Source organism: Orcinus orca, chromosome 14 (genome assembly GCF_937001465.1).
Source record: "Orcinus orca chromosome 14, mOrcOrc1.1, whole genome shotgun sequence".
In the NCBI taxonomy this organism is placed as follows: domain Eukaryota; kingdom Metazoa; phylum Chordata; class Mammalia; order Artiodactyla; family Delphinidae; genus Orcinus; species Orcinus orca.
Window position 1 is genome coordinate 68,298,983 of NC_064572.1, and position 20,626 is coordinate 68,319,608.

General features: G+C 41.7%; 1 protein-coding gene across 3 annotated transcripts in view; it reads right to left on the bottom strand.

The window, feature by feature from the left end:
• The window catches only part of SORCS1 (sortilin related VPS10 domain containing receptor 1), a 558,796-nt gene that overhangs the window by 8,302 nt on the left and 529,868 nt on the right, over positions 1 to 20,626 (bottom strand). For all 3 annotated transcript variants that reach the window (XM_004265869.4, XM_004265870.3, XM_004265868.3), the window contains exon 24: positions 12,519 to 12,618. In XM_004265869.4, coding sequence (XP_004265917.1) covers positions 12,519 to 12,618 — 100 coding nt within the window. The remainder of the gene's footprint in view (positions 1 to 12,518; positions 12,619 to 20,626) is intronic.

Below are 20,626 nucleotides of genomic sequence, written 5' to 3' on the forward strand. Positions count from 1 at the left end.
TACTTTGGGAAAATGAGCTTCTGTATCCTGAGTTCTAACATGTGTGCTCTCTGCTCCCAGCCCCACCCTTATCTCTGCATCACTTAGTCACTGCTTAGCGGCACGAAGCAGGCAAGCAGGCAGCAGCGGTGAGAAGTTGAGTACCACTGGCCTCTGGGTCCCGGGGGTGGCTTCTGCTGGCTGATCTGTGCCTGAGTATAAACCGGACTGCCATTGCTCCACACAGCCTCAGATGCATGGCTTAATTTGCCCAGCACTAGTAGGTGGGTTTGTGTGTGTTTTGCTGGGGAATGAAAACTTGTGATAAATGGGTTTTAGCTTGCTGTGTGCAATAAGCATAAATTAATCCCTCTCCAACTGCAGCCTAAACAAGGTAGAAGGGGCAAGTGCTGAGTGGTTTCTTTGCCACTGTTCACAAACACAGTAAAGCATGGTCATGGGGTACAGCACGTGACTTAACGATTCTAAGTCTGCGGCTGGCACACGTCATTTCTACAATCCGGCAGAAATGCACTGCGTTATTATATTCTATTCAAGAGGACCCGGATTGATTATAATAATAGTGCTGCTTACAGGAATAACAAATCTTCTTGTGAAAAGTGATCGATACACAGTGAGTGCTAAATACAAGGGCACAGCTAACGTGTATGAGAGAAGAGTGAACTTAAAACACCATGTTTGGGGTGAGGTAACTGATACGGTCTCTTTTTGAAATCAGATTCTTACCTGGCCGCTTGCTGACAAGCTAAATGACTTAAACTGAACCTCAGTTTTCTCGTCTGCAGAATGGAGATAAAACTAGTGCCTGTTTTAGCAAGTTGTGAGAATAGAATAAGATGAAATTTATAAAGCAGTGACAGGGTGTCTGGCACATGCCCAATAGTTTTAAAACTGTCGTATCATTGCTATCATATTTCTGAAAGTGTATTCTATAGAGAACAAGCCCTGAAAAATGTCTAGAGTCCATGGTCAGATAATTTTGGGAAATGGTATATGTGGCATTCCCCATCTTGAAGATTCAGTATATGAAAGCTGATAGCAGTCCTTCAGGAAAGAAACTCTATGGTAAGACTCCACCATAGAGTTTCACAAAGTCATTGGAGTACAGACCCTTCACAGACTTAGGTCCCACACGACACACTTAAGGAAATGCCTCACCTGGAGCATCACTAAGCCCTTTTGCTGCAGCCTTGCCCCTTTGGGTTATTTCTAAGTTTTAAAGTCAACAATATGGGAGCATCACCTGGTGAAGCCCCACAAATACCCTTACTGCTGTCTGTATTGACTCTCATTCTATCAAAGGGACTTTCTTGGAGGACTTCTACCTGCTCTATGACCTTGGAACTTTGAACTCGTACTGCATTTCTATTCCAGAAGTCAGTGCTGTCAAGAAGTTACAAAAGCAAGTTCAACTTTGTCATAACTTGCTTTTATTTTTCCTCTCCTGTCTCCAAAGCAGACCCAAGCCAGCCTTTACTTACATGCCTTGAATATCATAAAATCCATGTGGCTGAAATCTCTTTTTCAGAAATTAAGGTTATATGGGAATGGCACGGAGAACGTTTATCTAGATCACAGAAAGGGCTGACAGGCCTTTATGACAGAGCACCCTCACTTGTCTAATAGCCCTTCCTTCCAATTCAAGTCCAAACCCAATCATAACAGTCTTAAGGATTGCTATAGCCTCTTGATCATAAAGCCATGATCTTGCAGGTCAGATTGGATGGGAATTCCCAGGGAAGGCTCTAATGACTAGTGAAGCATGGCTACTAGTTTTAAACTGAATTTGAGTCTTCAGGAACACCTAGTCACCTCAGGTTGAGGTCACTTGGCCAAATAATGACAACTGTGGATACCTCAAAGACCAAACTTATCACTGTAATTGACAGACAGGAAGAGAAGGATGTCTTTTGGTTTTCAAGGGTGGCAAGTGAGTGAGGTATCCTGTTTACTACGTAAAGCGTTTCTCAAAGTATAATTTCCTGACCACGTGAATCAGAATCACCTGGAGAACTTGTGAAAATGCAGTTTCCTAGGCTTCACTTGAGAAAAAATATATCAGTCTCTGAGAGTGAGTCCCAGAAATCTACGTGTGGAACAAGCTACACAGGTCATTATTATGCATACCAGCTTGAGAGTACTGTGTGGTAAGCCCCTCCTACTGTCACTCATATAACACCCAGTTCTTATCTTTAGAGTGTGCCTGACCTTTATACACCCTGGGTCACTAAAACAAAACAAAACAAAAAACCACATCCCTTGACTGCTAATAGTACTTCAATCCCATTACGACTTCAGGAGAATTTTCTAAACTACCTAAAAGGCATCTCAAGTCTCCCCTAAGAGACTGCTCAGCCCCATCTAGATTAATTGCGTTACTGGATCAATTCTCTACTTCTTTCTGTGCCCATGCCTCGAGCACCTTGAATTTGAAGCTTCTCCTACCAAGAGGTGAAATCTGTTTCCTCACCCCCTTGAATCTGGGCTAGCACTGTGACTTCATTTGGCGATGGCAACACAAGGGACGGTGCTCCAGCTGTGAGCCTCAAGGCCTTGTGCACCTTTGCTCTCTCTCGGAATCCTATCATGGCCACGTGTGAGCAAGCCCAGGGAAGCCCACTGAAGGAGATGAGAGACCATGTGGAGCAGAGCTTAATTATACCAATGGAGGCTGTTCTAGAGCCAGCCTACAGCCAGCTGACCCCCAACATGGGGGCAGCCCAGTCGAGATCAGCAGAGCTCCCTACCCAAGAATCCACGGCTGACTGCAGACACACAAGGAGCACAGATAAATCCAGAAGAACCACCGAGCTGATCCACAGACTCATACACAATAATAAAGGCTTATTGTGAAGCCACTGAATTTCGGGGTGGTTTGTTACACAGCAATAGCTTATTAACATCTTCTCTCTTCAAAACTCTTCTCTTCCAACTGATTAAACATCCAATTAGTAATTCTTACTATTGGACTCTATGTTATCAAATTCTTGGTATGGACGTCTGTCTCCACTGGCAGGGTGCCAGGGCGTAAGTAACATGACCATAAATGTTCTTTTCCAAACCAGGACACTTTAAGAATGAAAGGAAATGCTATGAAAACTGATGTAGACACAACAGATATGGCCTGACCGTCTTGGTCACTGTAGGTGTAAGAAACCTGGTGTCTAAAAGGTAGCTTGTCCTAGACTCTGGTATCTTCTCTGTATTACGTATGTGTTCTCCTGCCTTCATTTTCTCCTGCCAATTTCTCTGGACTATCTGCCTTGCCTTTCCCATGGGGAACAGTACCTCCTGCATCCTAACTACTGCTTCTTTCCAATTTGATGCATGCTTGTACCCTGTTTCTGAACTGTTCATCTGATCACTCTTTCCTGACCATTCTCTGCCCAAGAGATTCTAGGTGCATCCTCAGGCCAATTACCCTATAGTCATTTCATGCCTTTTTATGGGCCCAGGAAATCTTAGAAAAAAATGGTGAAGAAAGAATCTTTAGAATCTAAAGAGCAACTTCATTGCTGGTATATTTATGAAAGTATCACATTTGTTTAGTCACATTGGATGTCCTGTTTAACATCTCAGCACCTGTTATTAGTTATCATAATACCATAAAAGCTTAATAACTGTTAAAAACCACTGGGTACACGTGTCTGTGAAACAGCTTAATTATTTGTAGAGGAAAAAAATGATTTGGGGGGAAAAACAGAAGGAAGGAAAAATATTACTAGCATGACTTTACTCGCAAAAGACTTGTAAGTGATAGCTGTGTAGGTAATAAGGCAACCAGAGACTAAAGAGACAAAAAATGTATTTGGCTGTGGAAGAATTCCACTAGTACTAATTTCATCCCTAAATGGCAAATGTTATTGCAACAATTTATTTTACTTTACAGTTCCGAGCTCCACAACTCTACGATTTGGCATCTGCATCTACAACGATGTGGCTTAGATTATAGTGAATTTTCTAAATCTTCTGGACTCATGCTAATTCTGCCTTCAAGTGGAAGGGGCTTTCTCAATGTAAACTGTCGGGCAGAATTCGTGACGTATCTTGACCTAGACTGAAATTCTGAGTACCTTATCCCCTCTCACGTTGACTCATAACATATCCAGAGGCAGCAACTGAAGCTGGGAAATATTAATTCTCTAATATGTCTATGATAATATCTTTTTATTACACCTGAAAAAGAAATTGAACCAGTCAGCAGCAACTACGGAGGCCAAGATAATACAAAATAACGGTTTTATTAAAAACCCACACATACCCTTGACAAAGGACAGTTTTTCTAAACATAATAGCTTAAACAAGGCAACTGCTAGACACACATGAGGGGTTGAGAGCAGTTACTGGGTGTTAAAAATTTTTTTAAATTCAACCTGAGATTTGAGGCTCTTCCTTTGAGAAGTATTAACGTTTCAAATTTTTTATCATCAGTATCCAAAACTCCAGAAGAGCAGTGACCCCACTGGAAAGCTAAGAGTAGAAGAACACCCCGATTCTCTAATATGTGCAGAAATAACAGTGAGATGCGGATGTATCATTTTCTGCTCACTGTAGCACATTAATAACATCGAGATAATATCATTTGTTTAACTTTCATAGAACTCATGGCTATTCAATTACATCTGCCACTAACATTCTGGTTCACACTTTAATCATTTTTCAACTGCTTCACGGCCACAGCTCTTGGCTGGCCTTTGCCATTCATCTCGATTATGGATACAGTATATCCCACATTCAGAGACAGGTTTCATTTTTCCCCTACTCCCACTGTCATCCACCCATTCTGCCAATTAAGTAAGCTCCAAATATCGGAGGAATTAGATTTTAATGTTTATTACTAATTTCCTCCTACACTAAGTATCAAGGGTTCTTCCCTTTTAGTGCATGTCTCTGTTTTAGTGGATGCCCTGAGTTGTAAATCAGATTTATTGCTGGAGATAGCTCAGCACCTTTCCTTGTTATGCAGATGGATTTCTGTCTGTGGAATGCTCTTTAAGAGCAGTGGTTGAGACTGGTGAAAGGCCTGGCTGCATAAGCATCCCTTGGGGAACTTGTTACAAACTCAGATTCGTGGATCTCTCTCCCTGGGATTCTGATTCCAGGGATGTGCAGTGAGGCCTGAAGAATCTCTACTTTTATGAAGTTTCCTCGGTAATTTGACGTACAGTCAAATTTAAGAACAACTGCTTTATAGCAGGGATTGCCTACCCTGGGTTATAAAGAGATTTTCCAACCACAGAACAGGCTGACATTTATCCCAAATATTTTGAGGGAACCAGTCAGCACCAGCTCTTCCAGTCTCTGTGTAGAAGTCTCAGCAGCCAAGTTTTGGTTGATTTACCCAATAAATAACCCCTGAGAAATGCAAAAAACCTCGAAGTGCTGTTGTTTGTCATTTAGTATGAATCCATCTAGTTAGGGTCTGTGTCCTCAAATAAGATGTAGTGTTGTCCCTTGCTTGCTCAGTCTTTCATTTCTATTCTTATTGCCATCATCTATTCTACCAAAGAAGAATCAACACATTTTTGTGTGTGTGTGTGGTACGCGGGCCTCTCACTGTTGGGGCCTCTCCTGTTGCGGAGCACAGGCTCTGTACGCGCAGGCTCAGCGGCCATGGCTCACGGGCCCGGCCGCTCCGCGGCACCTGGGATCTTCCCGGACCGGGGAATGAACCCGTGTCCCCTGCATCAGCAGGCGGACCTGCAACCGCTGCGCCACCAGGGAAGCCTGAATCAACACATTTTTTAAGCTGCTTCCTCCCCAGCCCCCTTCCCCCTGCCCCCACACCCGCACTCCGAAGTATAATCACTGAATTTACTCCTGATCATGCGCGCTCATAGGAACAAAGATATAGAGTTTGATGTAGCTTGAAAGATTTGTTTCAGCAATTAGGTCTTTAATTTATTACCTGTCAGCAGATTCCCTTCACCTGGCAATCTACTAAAAGACGATAAAATAAAGCTCGCAGTTTAAAGCAGTCTGGCGTCCTGGTCTCCTCACCTGAGTGTCAATCCCCTATTCCCAGCTTCCTCTTAAGGTTTTTCACTTGTATGTTTTACGGCACCCAACCCGACATGGCCATGAAACTTAGCTTCTTTGGCAACTAAAAAAGAGATTCCACCTCCTGGGATTCCAACTCTATCAAATAAATTACCATCTCTTGTTACCTGGGTTGAAAAATTCTTATAAAATGAGTAAATACTTTGTGAAAAGAGAAAGGATTACTGACTGTTGTCCAAACCTATTGTCTTTGAAAATCCTTTCATCTGCCCCTTCTTTCCATGTGTATCCTACTTTGCAATATTAAACATGCATTAATGAGAGTTTTCTCACATCATGCATGGATGAGGAACAAAGTGCTATAAATGACATATCAAGTAATGGCATATTTGATTTCCCTGAATTTTATCCTTCTCTCTTTCCTCTGCTCATAATTTTACTTTCAGTCAATATACCAATTAGGAATATTTTAGGGTATGTGTCTAGATGCCCAAACCAAGTATAAACCATACGATGTCACTTTGCTGTGCTTCTGCTCAGCACCGCCCCTCAACCTGGCAGGCTTATTTCCTCTCACTTGGGTGAATTCCTATTCAATATGAATAGTTCATTTATTGAACTTTCTGCATGGAATGTTTTTCATCCTCTTCATTTAGAATTGGGGCCACTAGTATTTGGGCCTCAGGTCTAGCCAGTGTGCACTGAATGAGGGTCCTAGCTCATTTCATATCCCTGGACAAACCATAGCTTTAAAGGAATCACTGCAAAATGAGGCACAGAGTCACATGAGAAGTAAGATGATACATGTGAAATGGACTGTGCCCTTGAGTAAATTCCAAGTCACCGGGGCAATGAGAAAACTAGTGGCATTTTAGGGATATTTTCTTAAGGGCTCAGGTTTGTTCTGCTGTAAGTACCTACAGAGATCAAATGCTCTGCAAACAGGTTCTGAACCTTCCTGTGAGCCTTGCAGGAAAAACTCTCCCTAAGTCATCCCTATATCACAGCTCTTAAAATACAGGAGACAATAAATAAATAAATAAAGGCAGGCCAGGGTAAAAGCATGCATAAGACAGAACTCAAGGGAGACGTTACAAATGATGTGAAGAAGGTCTGGTTTGTTTGATCAGGTAAAGCATAGCGTAATCTAAGGCGTGAGACCCTGAGCTCTGTCATGAAGTGAGGCTGCTCTGGAAACGGTATCAGAGATCAGAGAAGTGAAATAAGGGCCAATAAGTTAAACTTGCTTCCCTCTCTTTCAGGAACATTCCTCTTGCCAGTCCGTCTCCCATTGTCCTTAGGACCTCTCGTTCTGGGACACAGAGTTCTAATTTTCCTTCCACCCACCCATTTCCCACAATGTGTATATCAACAACTATCCTACATCTTAAGAGGACACCTGACATAAAGAAAGCACAGAGATGGGTTTTCCTTGTATGCTTACTGGATAAATGAGTGCAAGGCTCCACTCACTCATGGTAAGAAGTAACATGACATGGAGACAGGTTCACAGTTGAACACACTGACTCCAAAGGTTAACCGGGGTGGGGGTGGGATGGAATTTTTAATGCATCTCTACAGGTTATAAATTAATTATATATCTAATTATTTATGAAAGCAGTATTTATTGAGCACATGCTATGGGCAAGTTCTCTTCTAGGTACAATGACGGAGACGCTATAAAGATATGGTGAACTGTATCCTCGGGAAATTAAATAGGAGAGGTGATGATGATGATCAGACAGATACAGCTTAAAAAAGTCCACGTGAGTTCTGACAAGGGATAGATGGTATCCAGGTAAAGATCTCCGGAAAGATGCTATATGCAAATGTTGGCACTGAGCTGAGCCTTAAATACAGAGACACAAGAGATGGAGAAAAGTAGAGAAGGGGGAGAAATATTCCAATTGGGAATACCACGAGCAAAGGTACACTTCAGTCAAAACACCAGCATTTCCAGTCCAGCCCCCAGCTTGATTGAGCGCTTCTCCCTTTGTCTGCTCAACATAGCGCCAGCTACCATGAGGTCCTAAAAGCCAAAGAGAGCCACTCAGGGTATGGCCCTCCCTCAAACTTCTTGGTAACAGCTCTTCGTCCTCTCCTTATTCCCATACAGTCTGAAATCTTTCCTTTCTACAAGAGAGTTTTAGAAACCTAGCTGTCAGGAGTGATTAGGCCCTCAAGAGGAATTGCACAGAAACCGAGAAGCAAAGGAATAGCTAAAAACAAAACAAGGACTGCGTTCAAGGTTTAGCTCCACTTAGGCACCAAGTTAATGAATTCCCTAATAGAACATGTGGGGGAAACAAATGAAATCCAGTCTCTAATGCCATCCAGGTACCTGGAAATGCTTACCTTGTGTTCCCGTAAAAGCAAACAGGGAACTGAGTTTGAAAAACAAAAGAAGCCTAGTAAATTCCTGAAAGGAGACAGTTCTTTTTCCTTGGAGATGAACCAAATTATGCATTGCCTCTCCCACCAGCAACATACTCTGGCTCAAATATTTTTAAAAGAAGGCTGCTGAACATCTGCTAAGCAATTAATGGAATGCAGCAGTGTGCTGGAATGGTCCCTGGAAAGGTATTAGCAATCCTGCTTATGAGACATGAAATGTTGCAAGCAGTGGTCCTTTTTTCCTTTTTTAAATTGTAGTTTATTTTTATTTTCTGCCAGGGGGGTTGAGAGGAAGGGAAAGGAAGCTGAGGTGGAAGTTCTGCATCAAATTCTCTTCCTCACTGTGTCTTTTTTCCCCCAGGTATCTTTCTCCTTCTCTTCTAGCCATCCTAATATGAATGTGTTAATTTCAACTTAATCAAAGAAACTGCAGCAATTGTCTCAATCCAACTGATCCCCTACCCAATGTGCCAAGTTTTCTATGAGTGAAAGGAGAATTCCCTCATAGTCTACCACCCTGTCCTAATAGTAAAAAAAAAAAAATTGGGCAGTTAGAGCTATAACTTAGGAACAATCGCCAATGGGAAACTGATCCCTCCTATATTTTACTTCCTCATCACAGTCATTGAAGAGTGCCAGCCTTAACACAAGCCTTGCCTTTTGCATATGAAAGTCTGGCTGACAGTGACTTTGTACCCTTAGATTCTGCCAGTCCTAACACTATTATGACAAATATGGCTAAAATCAATACAGAGAAAGTTTCCAAGGCTCAGTTATTGTGTCAGCCCTTGGCACTCTCTTCCTTTACTCTTCCAGCTGGAGTTGATTATCCACATATAAGTCTACATTTACTCCAGTCACCTAGCCAGGCATCCTAGGAAGCTCAATAATGCCAGGTGATCAGGTTTCGAATTACACTGCCAAAAGATGTAGGAGAGATACTATCAGATCTAACAGCGAAGAATCAGGGACAGCCCCAATGGTTGGGAGCCAAAGAATTTTCTCATTCTCTCCAAATTGGCCCAGTCTAAGTCTGGGCTTTTGCCTCAAACTGCAGTTTTGTTTTGTTCCCTTGGTAACTTTGCATAGTATCTATCTATGCTGCAGAGGTCTCTCCTTCAAATCTCAGTGTGTTCCCAGTAACACACTCCCTTTTGCCAGCCCTTCCTCCCAGGGATCTGCGTACTGCTCCCCAAATTCCCAGCTGTGAAATGAAGTATGACCATTAATTGGATAAATTTTCCAGATCTTCCCAACTTTGCATTTGTCCTTGCCACGTGGAACTTAACACTGGTGGGATTAATTTTTTGTGGTTATCAGGAATGGCCTTTCTTTCCCACATGGAACTACGGATTCATGGATGCCTTTGCTATATAAGTTTCCCTGACCAAGCCTCTAGCCAAATCAGTTTCAGCTAATTAGCCACTTTTTTTATCCTTATTTTTCAGCTGGATCCCAGCTCTAAACCAGATGTCATCACAGGAAAGCATCCTTAAGTACCACTTAAAATAAGATTCAAATTCAGGAAGCTAATCTGAACCACCTTTGGCGTGTGATGTGACAATCAGTTAAATAAAAACCAGGCATATTAAATAACTGTTGGAAGAGAGAGAGGTATGGGGAAGAAAAGGTATGAAATGCAAGTTGCCTCCAGAATTTGAGAATGGGGTTAGTTCTCTGGCTATCTTGGTCTATGATGCTCCCCTTTCTAACAAAGTCCCTGGGGAGTGTTTTCTAATAAATCAGGCTACACTACAGCAAAATATGCTGCCTGAAGATAGCATTCCTTTAGAAGCAGAGTATGCTGTAAAGGGATGAACTAGTTGGCCACATCCCTTCAAACCCAGAGTTCAGTATGGAGTATCAGGCATAGCTGTTTTTAACCTCTAAATTCAAAGGGAACAAGTCACTTTAGCTGTCGTAGGAGAAGATGATGAAGTTCAGGATGCCAACTAACAGGCTGGACTGTGTAGTTCGATGAAATAATCAGTAAACTTATTTCAACCAATTTCTGCTCATTTGACAACATCTGTCAGTGGCTTGGCCATCAGCATGACTACAAGGGATGTTTCTGGACTTTGTTTTCCAGTTCAACCAGCTAATGTGTAACTGCCACGTGTCACCACCATTCATTGAAGACCAAAGGCCAACCTTCTTGGTAGGAAAGAGCCAGTCTTGATCATCAAATGCTCTGAGATAAGTTGGCAGCCTTCGTTCAGGTCTCAGGCTTAAGGGATGCTAGATGCTTCATAGTTTGCTTTTCTCTTACACTTTCTTATTTTCTTCAGGACCTTTTCATCATTCGGAAGGTGGCATTTGTTAATGCACTTCCTCCCTGGCTTTCCCCAATGATGGAAGCTTCATGAAGGCAGAGACTTTATCCCATGCTGAGAACACTTCTTGGCTCAGAGTAGCCAGGAACTCGGTAAATATCTGTTCGACAGATGAATTAGGAGGACAAGCTGCAGAATAGCTAATCGGCCCTACTCAACCCTTTCTCTTAAGAGTCACCTTTCTCAAGTGACACTGAATCCATCACACCTCTGCTCCTAGGTCTCCACGGCTTCCCAGAGCCCACCAAAGGAAGTACAAACGGCTCAGCCTGGCATATTTCCACCCTCCCACCTCCGTATCCTATGCTCAGGACACTGACTTTCAAATATCTGTTTTTTTTTAAGCAGTGCTTATTTTTTTTTTTTAAGAAAAAACATTTTATGAAACCCTAATAAAGAAAAAAGATGGAATCCAAGCAGAAAAGAGGCCAATGGCCAACCTGTTTGGCCATCCTCTAGACCTAGGCACACCTCCAGGAAACCAGAGAATGGACTTGGAAACACCTGATCTTTGTTCCCACTTATTCAGCATCCCAAAGCCCTCAAGGCTTTCGTGTTCCTTCCTTGCTGCTTCAGTACTTGGAATAATCTCTTGAGTTCAGTCCTTTCCATCTTTCAAGGTCCTTCCCAAAGATTACCTCCTCCATGAAGCTTCCCTGGGTCATTTTGACTGGGTACAATTTATCCCTGCTTTAAATTTCTTATAAAACTCTGATTGTTAGGAATAAAAAGAATAAAAAGAAAAATAATACCTTACTATGCACCAGGCACTTCTCTAAGTGCATTACCTAAATTAACTCAATCCTCACGCAATCCCATTGTCATAGATGCGACAGAGAAGTTAGTTAAGTCTCCTCTCAAAGTCCATATAGTAAGCAAGTGATGGAGCAAGACTGAAACCAATAGTCTGGCTACACAACTGCAAAGTCCAAGAGCTTAGAAACGTTCTATTGTCTCTCTATAAAGGCATTTATGCATTTCACTTGTTCAGAGATCCCAGCATTGCCCATTGCCCACTTCCCCCACCCCACAGTACTGCCACCACTGCTACCACCAAACTTTGAAACACTACAACCAGATGATATGTTTTTTGAGGGCAAAGACCATCTCCTACTGGCCTTTATGCAGCGTCAATACAGTACTCTGCAAAAATAAGTACTCAATAAATAGTGTTAATTTATTATTAATATAAAACAATAACATCTATTTCTATATACTTGGGATAACCTGAATTATTATTGACACTTCTATATAGCCTTAGGAAGAAGGTTTTCTCCATCATCTTTTACAGGTGAAGAGACAGAAGTTCAATGATATTAATTCATTTGTAAGATCCTGACCAACGTGGGGTTCAGCTTCTGGCTATGACCCTGGACAGCTCCTAAGTCCCAGCTATTTCTATTGTACGATTTTATCCCAAGACTGAAAGCAAGAAAATTCTTTGTAACATGAATGATTTAAAAATAAAGTTTTGCAGAAAGACCAGAAAAAAGTTATTTGTAAGGTTAACTTTATTTTCAAGATTTCTGTAAGATGAAGTATGCTATCATTTGAGGGGTGTTTTAGTGATTCACTGATGGTTTTTGCCAGGGACTAAGTGGGAAAATCCCCTTATACTGTTGCCTTTTGGGTCCCCATTAAGGCAAAAATGCCCGGCAAGGGAACCTCCAAAGACTGATGCCCTATTTCTGATTAGCAGTGGCACCATTTAGACTTGTTTTGCTGAAACAACAAATTGGGATCCCCCTCTGCTAGAGCCACTAGCCAGAACCCAGGGACAGGAACACTGACCTGCTGTTAAGTGAGCCGCGTGGACAAGGACTTGGACTCCAGGCTTCAGCTCAAAGTGCACGGAGTTCAGGTTGAGCTTGTGAATCAGCAGTTCTGATATCTGAAAGAAGAAGTGTCAGAGTGAGTGCTACCAAAACTGTCACACCAACTATATACAAGCGTGCTGAGCAATATTCACTGCACTGGCCAAGGCATCCCAATATGATATGTGAATGATATGAGTTTATATGATTTTGAGTTTTTAGTCCACAATATGCTGACAGAATTATTTTCTAAGCATGACTTACTTGACTTTACATCCGAATTGTTACAAAATAGGACAAACTATTCGTAAATCAGATATTTCTACTCTTATAAAATTATCCTGTGACCAGCTTGGAGAAATCACCCCTGGTTTTCTGAGAGGGCATTTGTTATACACAAGGATTTAAAAGAAGTAAATATATACAATTTACAAATTCTGGTGAGATTCATATCCCTTTATTTTACTCCCTGATAGTGGCCTCTACCTTATTCCTTTCTTTGCTTCCCTTCTCTTCCACAAAACATAGCCTGTGGCTTTCCCAGAATGGATATTTCATGGATAGTTATTGATGATAAATATTGTTCTGCTAAAATAGTAAATTATACATTTGCAACAAAGTGTAAATCACAACTTAATGCATTGGCTGACTCCTGTTTCGTGCTTATGAACCTAAAACCACTCCTTAGGCTGACACATGTGTACTGGGTAGACGGATGGAATTCTGGGCCATGAAATAACCCCAACAAGGGACAAAGGACCTTGTTTTGGGTAGTAACAGCATAAGGTAAGGTTTTCTAGACAAGGTAAAACGCTGTTCACGTGTTTAAAGTAGAAAACCAGCTCAATTTGCTCTGTTTCATTCACCCTTTCGAGTCATTTGTGGAAAGCTATCAGACAAAACCACACTCCTATTATCTGGTCTCCTTGCCTCATTTTTAACATTCTAATCACAGTGTAGTATTTTATTCATATGCAATTTAAGTCTGGTTAGATGCTTTCTGAACATCTAGTTAAATTCTTAAATTATTTTTCCTTTTATATTTATTAAGTTTCACTTAGTCTACTGAGTTGCCAAAATGACAGCTTTGGTCCTTTAATCAATTAAGCAGGGCCTGATGGCTTTGTTTTCAAGCACAGAGTCTCCTGCAGAGGCCCCTGTCCAGTAATGGAACCAAACTGCCCTGCAGATGAACTTCTTTGCTTAACAGGAACTTGGGATGTCTGTCAGTGACCCGTGGATGAGCACCTGGGATCCAGTTCAAGTTCATCCTCTCAAACGTTTCCTCTTGGCAAACCACGCAGAAGAACAAGGTTGTGATAAACTTATGTTGAAAACAACTTTATTCTCTCTCTATAAGCTACTCTTTCTCCTGGGTACTGAGAAGCTTCCAAAATGTTCCAGGTTTACAGGAAGAGTGAATTTCTAACACGGACTGTGTAGAATGGTTTTCCTTTGTGTCCTGTAAAGTATTACAGTGTACAAGTTCCTATTCTATCTTATTCTTATCATTCAATTGGCAAGGCCTTTCTAAGGATCTGACAGTGGATTTTTTTTTTTTTTTGCGGTACGCGGGCCTCTCACTGCTGTGGCCTCTCCCGTTGCGGAGCACAGGCTCCAGACGCGCAGGCCCAGGGGCCATGGCTCACGGGCCCAGCCGCTCCGCGGCATGTGGGATCTTCCCGGACCGGGACACGAACCCACGTCCCCTGCATCGGCAGGCGGACTCTCAACCACTGCGCCACCAGGCAAGCCCGACAGTGGATTTTTTAGTAGAGGTTATCAGAAAGGTTTTGGCTATGAAATAAACATATACACACAGAAATGTGTATATATGTGTGAAATATATATAATTAAGTATGCATGAAATTCATATGCTTATATACATACGCATACATGTGTGCACATACATACATACTTATATTTGGAGAAAAAAATATTTTAACTCAAATAGGAAAAACTTAGCAGAAGTAATTAAGGAACTATCCTGGTTTGCAGAGTCCATCACGTAGACAAAAGGGGACTATGTATTTGCATGAGAAAGGCTTCTTTCTTTCAACCAGCTGAAGTGATATTTCTTTCTTCTCCCTGAGGATGTTTCTTCAATACTTTGTGGGAAAGAACTTATGCACAGAAACAAAACTAAATAAAATTTACACTGCTTACAAGAATAATCTCAGTTAGAACCATATATTTCTCTACTCAAATGAGTATGAAACTGTTGACAGATTTTGACATTACTTTAAATGTTTTCCACCCCATCTGCAGAAATGTTTATTCTGTATTGTTTTCATCAGTTCATGAGTTGTTATATACGTTTGTACATATATTATCTATGCATTGAACACTTTGTATGGGCAAAGTTGCATATTTCTTACTATTTTTTTTCTAACACAACGTATCTCAGGTGTTAGTGTTGCTATCTCCATTGAAAGGAACATGGAGCTTAGAGGACATTGCTAAGTTTACCCAGTTAATATTTGAAGAATTGAGATGAGAATTCAGTTTTGCTCGACTCCTAATCTTAGGACATTTCCATGAAAAACATTTTCCTTGAGCCAGCTGACAAAGACGCAAAAGATATTTGGAAGGAGGTCCAGCTGAGCAGATTTAGGAGATTAAAAATTGCAGCATTTCATTAGTTATGCTTCTATCTCTCATCCAACTGTGAAGCGCACAACTTAAAACACCAGCCCCGTGTCAGTTGACCAATATGAGCTACAGGCAATTCCTAACCTCAGCCTCAGGATTGCCACACTCTGTTCTCCAGTTAATACAATTTATAATGTTTAGGAGAGTCTTTGGCTATGAAAGGAGCAGAATAAACTGCGACTATAGAACAGTGTGGTGACAGCCTAAATGGAAAGCACGCAAGTTTGCATGATAAAGACTCAAGTGAAATAATGTGTAATTGCTGGGAGATCAGTCCTCCTAAAGCAAGTTGAATCTATTCATTTTTCTTTTTCTGTCCAAAGTGTGTAGTCTTAGCAAATTTCATTTATCCTTTGTACTAGCATCCCTCTTCTGCTGCTCTCCATTTTCTGTTCTCTAATCATGACCAAAGAAACAACATATTATTCTTAGTATCTGCCTATTTGGTGGAATATGCCTATGATTCAAATGCAACCCACTCTTCGTTTAAACTACCACTTAAAAAGACAGTGGGAACTCAATAAAAATACTTGGAAAGACACCATCAAAAGGGTGTAGTGGAAGGGACCTGGTAGAGGGAAAATATCAATTCTCTTCCTCATCTTCTTCACGAAGTATGATGTTTAAGTGTGGTAATCAGAATAGGTTAGGTCAGGCTGAGGTAACAATGCTAAAATTTCGGGGACTTGAAACAAAGGAAGTATATTTCTTGCTTACACTCCATATCCACTGCAGGTAGGCAATGATGCTGGGCTCATTATAGTCACACAGAGACAAAGGCTGGTAGATCAGCCCCCTCAAATGTACACAACACCGTAGGAGGGAAAAAGCATTCTTAAGGTTCTGTAACTGGCATTTGAATACTTCAGCTTGGAAGTGACACTTATCACTTCTGCTCCCACCTCATTGGCCAGAATTAGTCACATGGTTCTGTCTACAGAAGAGACTCATGGGTACAACCCTACTGGTACCCAGAAGTGGTAAGCTAGAGATGTTTAGTCAACAGAAGGGATGGTTACCATGCAAAGAACACAGTCAACATCTAAACAATGTTTAATGAGACCAGTAGAGGAAAACAGACTCTCAGATCGTTAGAATGGAGTGTCAAACATTGAAACACAAAGAAAGAGAAGTTTAAGGACAACACAGCAGTTGGTAATTTATGAAACATGAAACCCAAAGAAGTGGTACAAAGTGAAACTACAGATTCAAAATGGGCTTTGGCAGATTTATCCATGGCAAAGCTACATTGGGACAAACAACGAATGCTTATCTCTGAAGCTGGGAGGAGGGATGCAAACCCTACTGAACATAAACAGCATTCTGGTGCCATGTTTAGAGGGAGACTTGCTTGGGATGACCTTGCAACTGACCCAGTCAGTCAATCCTGATCATGTTAAGTTATGAAGGCCCCCTCAAAGAGTAGTTGAATGATATTACTTTTGGAATCAACAGAGAAAGATCTTTCTCAATTCATATAGCATGACTTCTGGAATAAAACTTGGAGTAAGCAATGGAGCCAAACATGAATTCTATTTAAAAATTCTCTGTTTTGTTAGCACGACAGAATCAGTTTGATTAAAGTGCCTAAGAAGTTTTTCCTGGATGACATAATGAAGAAATAATTCGTCCATATTCACTCCTTTCCCTTGGACTCTCCAACACCAGCTCTAAGCTTCTCTTTTTCTCCTTTTGCTGTATTCCTTTGGCTCAACTCTTACCTACTCTTTCAATTACAGTTTCCTGTTTTAGTGACCTTCCTTGTGAACTCCAAAATATTTCTTCAATTCCTCGCTTTAAAAAATCTGAACAGGGCAGACTGAGTATAAAGAAAATAGTCTGAGATGATTTATTACACTTCATAATGAATCTTTAATTTCTAAAAATGTTGCCAATAGACTGCTCCATTTCCAGAGGCACCTTTCCTTTCCCTGTCTTTTGGATTCTGCATCTGTCAAATGTACATGGTAACACAAACAACCGAAGAGGAAATTCCTTGTTGGTGGTTAACATTTTGTCCTTAGTCTTTTTGTTCCTTTTAAATGCGCTCATGCCCTTTAAGGATTCAGCAAGACAACACCACGTAGGCTCCCTATCTCCCCAGCACAGCATCACACCCAGAGCATGATGGTCCTTCCTCCTTCCAGGAGAGGTAGATACAAATCTGAGGACTCAGAGAGATGCCTGGGAGTACAGTGGTGGAGGGGGTATGGTTTGCTCCACACCTGAGCAGCTGGCTTCAGGGTAGCCCTATCCCTGATGAGGCCAGCTAAGGGCAAGTGAGACTTTTCTCACTCTCTGGAGATGTGAAGTAAAGAGTGGTGGAACCCTCCCAGACAGAAGTCACTTGATTAACCCAGCCCAATGTTATCCGGATAACAAGGTCAAGTACTTCTCACTGTGAGGAATTTTCAATTTATTTCACAGACAAGCTGGCTCCAACTAAGCCAGCATCTCTCCTCCCCTGGGAACATTATTAGAGGAAGCTGAGGGAGGAGAGCCCAGAGCCCTTTGCTGGGGCCCTGCCCTCACAGTCTTCAGGGTCCATCTGGTCAGGGTCCCACTCATTCCCCTGCTGGGAGTTCTGTGCAGTATCTTTACAAGAAAGGGGCCAGAGTATTAACGGGGGATAAAGTCAGCTCTTCCCAAGTTCCATCTGGGATTCAGAGTGCAGCCTTTAAAGGAGTGGGGTCCTTTCTGTTGTTTGGTTTTATTTTGCATTCAGTTGAAATTTCTATGTAATTTATGACAGAGGAAGTCCGTTGCTTTTGCCTGCCTCCCGTTCCTTCTCCTTCCCCCACATTTTTCTTTAAGGAACCATATCCTTATTTATTCTTTGCCCATTTGGTTTAGGAAGGGCTCCCTAAACTCCTGATCCAGGGAGGGTATAAAACATTGAGTTGTCACTAATGGAGCTCTAGTCTTCTGATTACCAGGCTAGTTAAGACATGCCCACTTCAGCCAAGTTGAGTCAGTGAGAATTATCACCCTGGGCTCTTGGGGTGCACTCAGGAGAGAGGCAATGTCTTTTGAATGGGGCTGATAAGATGACTAAATAAAAGACTGGGGCTTCCTGTGGCCATTCTTGTCTTCCTATGTGTTGGCTTCATTCTCAGGCAGACTTCCCATGTGGTAGCAACGAAAAGAGATGGAGAAAGAGGGAGAGAGGAAGACAGGGGAGTAATCTGGTGACGCTTCCTCTCTGAGTTCATGCACGCCTGAACTGTATCCTTGGACTTCCCAACTAAAGAAGCTCATGACTTCACCTTTTCCCCTTAAATTTGTTTGAATAGAATATATGTTCACTGCATCAGGAAAAAAACCCTGCAAAAACCCAAAGCAAAACATCTCTTGTTCATTTCCGGGTACAACAGGCTTGGTATCTTGGGGGGCCCGCAGAAGTCAAGTGGTACCCAAAGACACATCTGCAGCATGGCAGAGCAAGGGGACTGCTAGGCTTGAGAGTTAGTTGCAGAAACAGAACCAGAAACTCATTTTCCTTGAAGAGTTGTGTCTCCTCAGGAAATTCACAGCTCCCTGTTGGGGCCTGAAGTTCTTCATTTTAGAGTGACTGAGTCAGAGAGAAAGCTTAAAGGACCCCTCTTAGGACGAAACCTGTAGGATTCCTGTGGGCAGCCCCTATTTTGTTGGTTCTCGACACAAGGCTTAATTTGTATGTTGATTTCAAAACTGCACTTATTAATCGGGGTAATGATACTCTCCACAAGACACTGATTTCTTATGTACTTGGTTTGGCATTTGTTTGGTCACTGTATTTAGTTTGAGTTCTGTGTAAGGCTGCTACACTGGCAATTCCCTTAACCAGAGTTACAATCTCTCACTTGGTACTCTGTTTTCCCTTAATGCCATCCATCTGCATGATAACTTAGATGAGTCATCCTCCCTCCAGTTTACTCATTCATGCATGTTCTTTCTGTTTCCTGTTGTCCTTGTTCTCTTGTGCAATTTCATTCATTAATCTTTTTCTCCTTATTGTCACCATCCTCTTTCTTCCAATACATGTCCTGGACGATACTAGTCTTTAATACTCTTACTTTTCTTTCTTTTTTTTTTTTTTTTGCATTTCTCATATACTCTCCTCCTATCACAAAATGTCCATAAATGTAACCAACATCTATTTACCACTTACTGAGTATCTACTATAGGTCAAGGGCTTTGCTGTATCATTTCTTTAATGACCTCTCAAACACCTTCTGAGATGGGTATTATAGATTATGTGATTTGGGCTGAATTACTTAACTTTTCTGAATATGTGTCCTCTATAGGATATACATAATGAATACAAGAGCTGAAGCTAGAAACCTGGTTTATGTTTCTCCAAACCTGTGGTCTTTCTAATAAAATGTCTGGACTCCCTACATGTGTACCAAATGTTAAGTCCCACAGCTTTCACACAAGCCAAGCCAGCTGCCTTTAGATCTCCAGTTAAATGGCTCATCAATACCTGATACCAGGCTGCCTCAGGGACAATTACTCAGGTCTCCGAGAGTGTCCCCGGAGGAGCCACTCAGACAAGACCGAATAAAGAGAAAGAAGAACTCTAGGGAAAATAGACAGTCAAAGCAAGATACACAAGTAAACCAAGTTTCAGAGAACACACCCCTCTTCTTCCCACATTTCCTCTCAAGGAAACATCTAGAAAATATATTTTAGAGAAAAAATGAAAAGTATGAGAAATAGGGATGCACAGATGATGTGGTAACTGGGAAATTAGCTGCTTTAAAACTGGACTCTTCCATATCGAGAAGACTATATTCTGGATTTCATGCACAATCCGTAAGATTTCCAGAGGAGGAATAATTATAAGCGTCCCTACCTACATGCCTTGGATAGCGATCTACCTCCCCTCTAGGTCTCATGAGCAGTGTGGTGATAAGAAATAATCCATTCTTTCTCCCACTGAATTGCAGGTGCAGAGAATAATTTGTCAAATACAGTGGGAAGTCTAGAGCTAGGGCTGAGCAAAGTCAGATGTAGGTCTGATGGGTTCCCTGCTGCCCGACCCCTAACTACAGTTCACTAGGAGATGGGGTTCAGTGGGGCTTTCCTTGACAGCCCAGTTATTCAAGTACTTGCACATGGAAAACAATAGAGAGGTGAGTCTTTTGCCAAGTGAAAAAGCGGCAGTTAATAGGCGGGTGTGCCCACAGGTAGGCCAGCCTATAATTTGGGGTTGTTAATAAGGCTATTATAGGAGGTTCTCAAACCATCTTGGAGACTAGAGATCATGGGACTAGATTATAGATTTATTCTAAGTAAATTGAAAAGCTCCAAGTACTGGAAGGGAGAAAGCCAATATTTACTTAGTGTCTGAGAGGAATCCTATTTTTTTTTTTTTTTTTTTTTTTTTTTGTGGCGGTACGCAGGCCTCTCACTGTTGTGGCCTCTCCCGTTGTGGAGCACAGGCTCCGG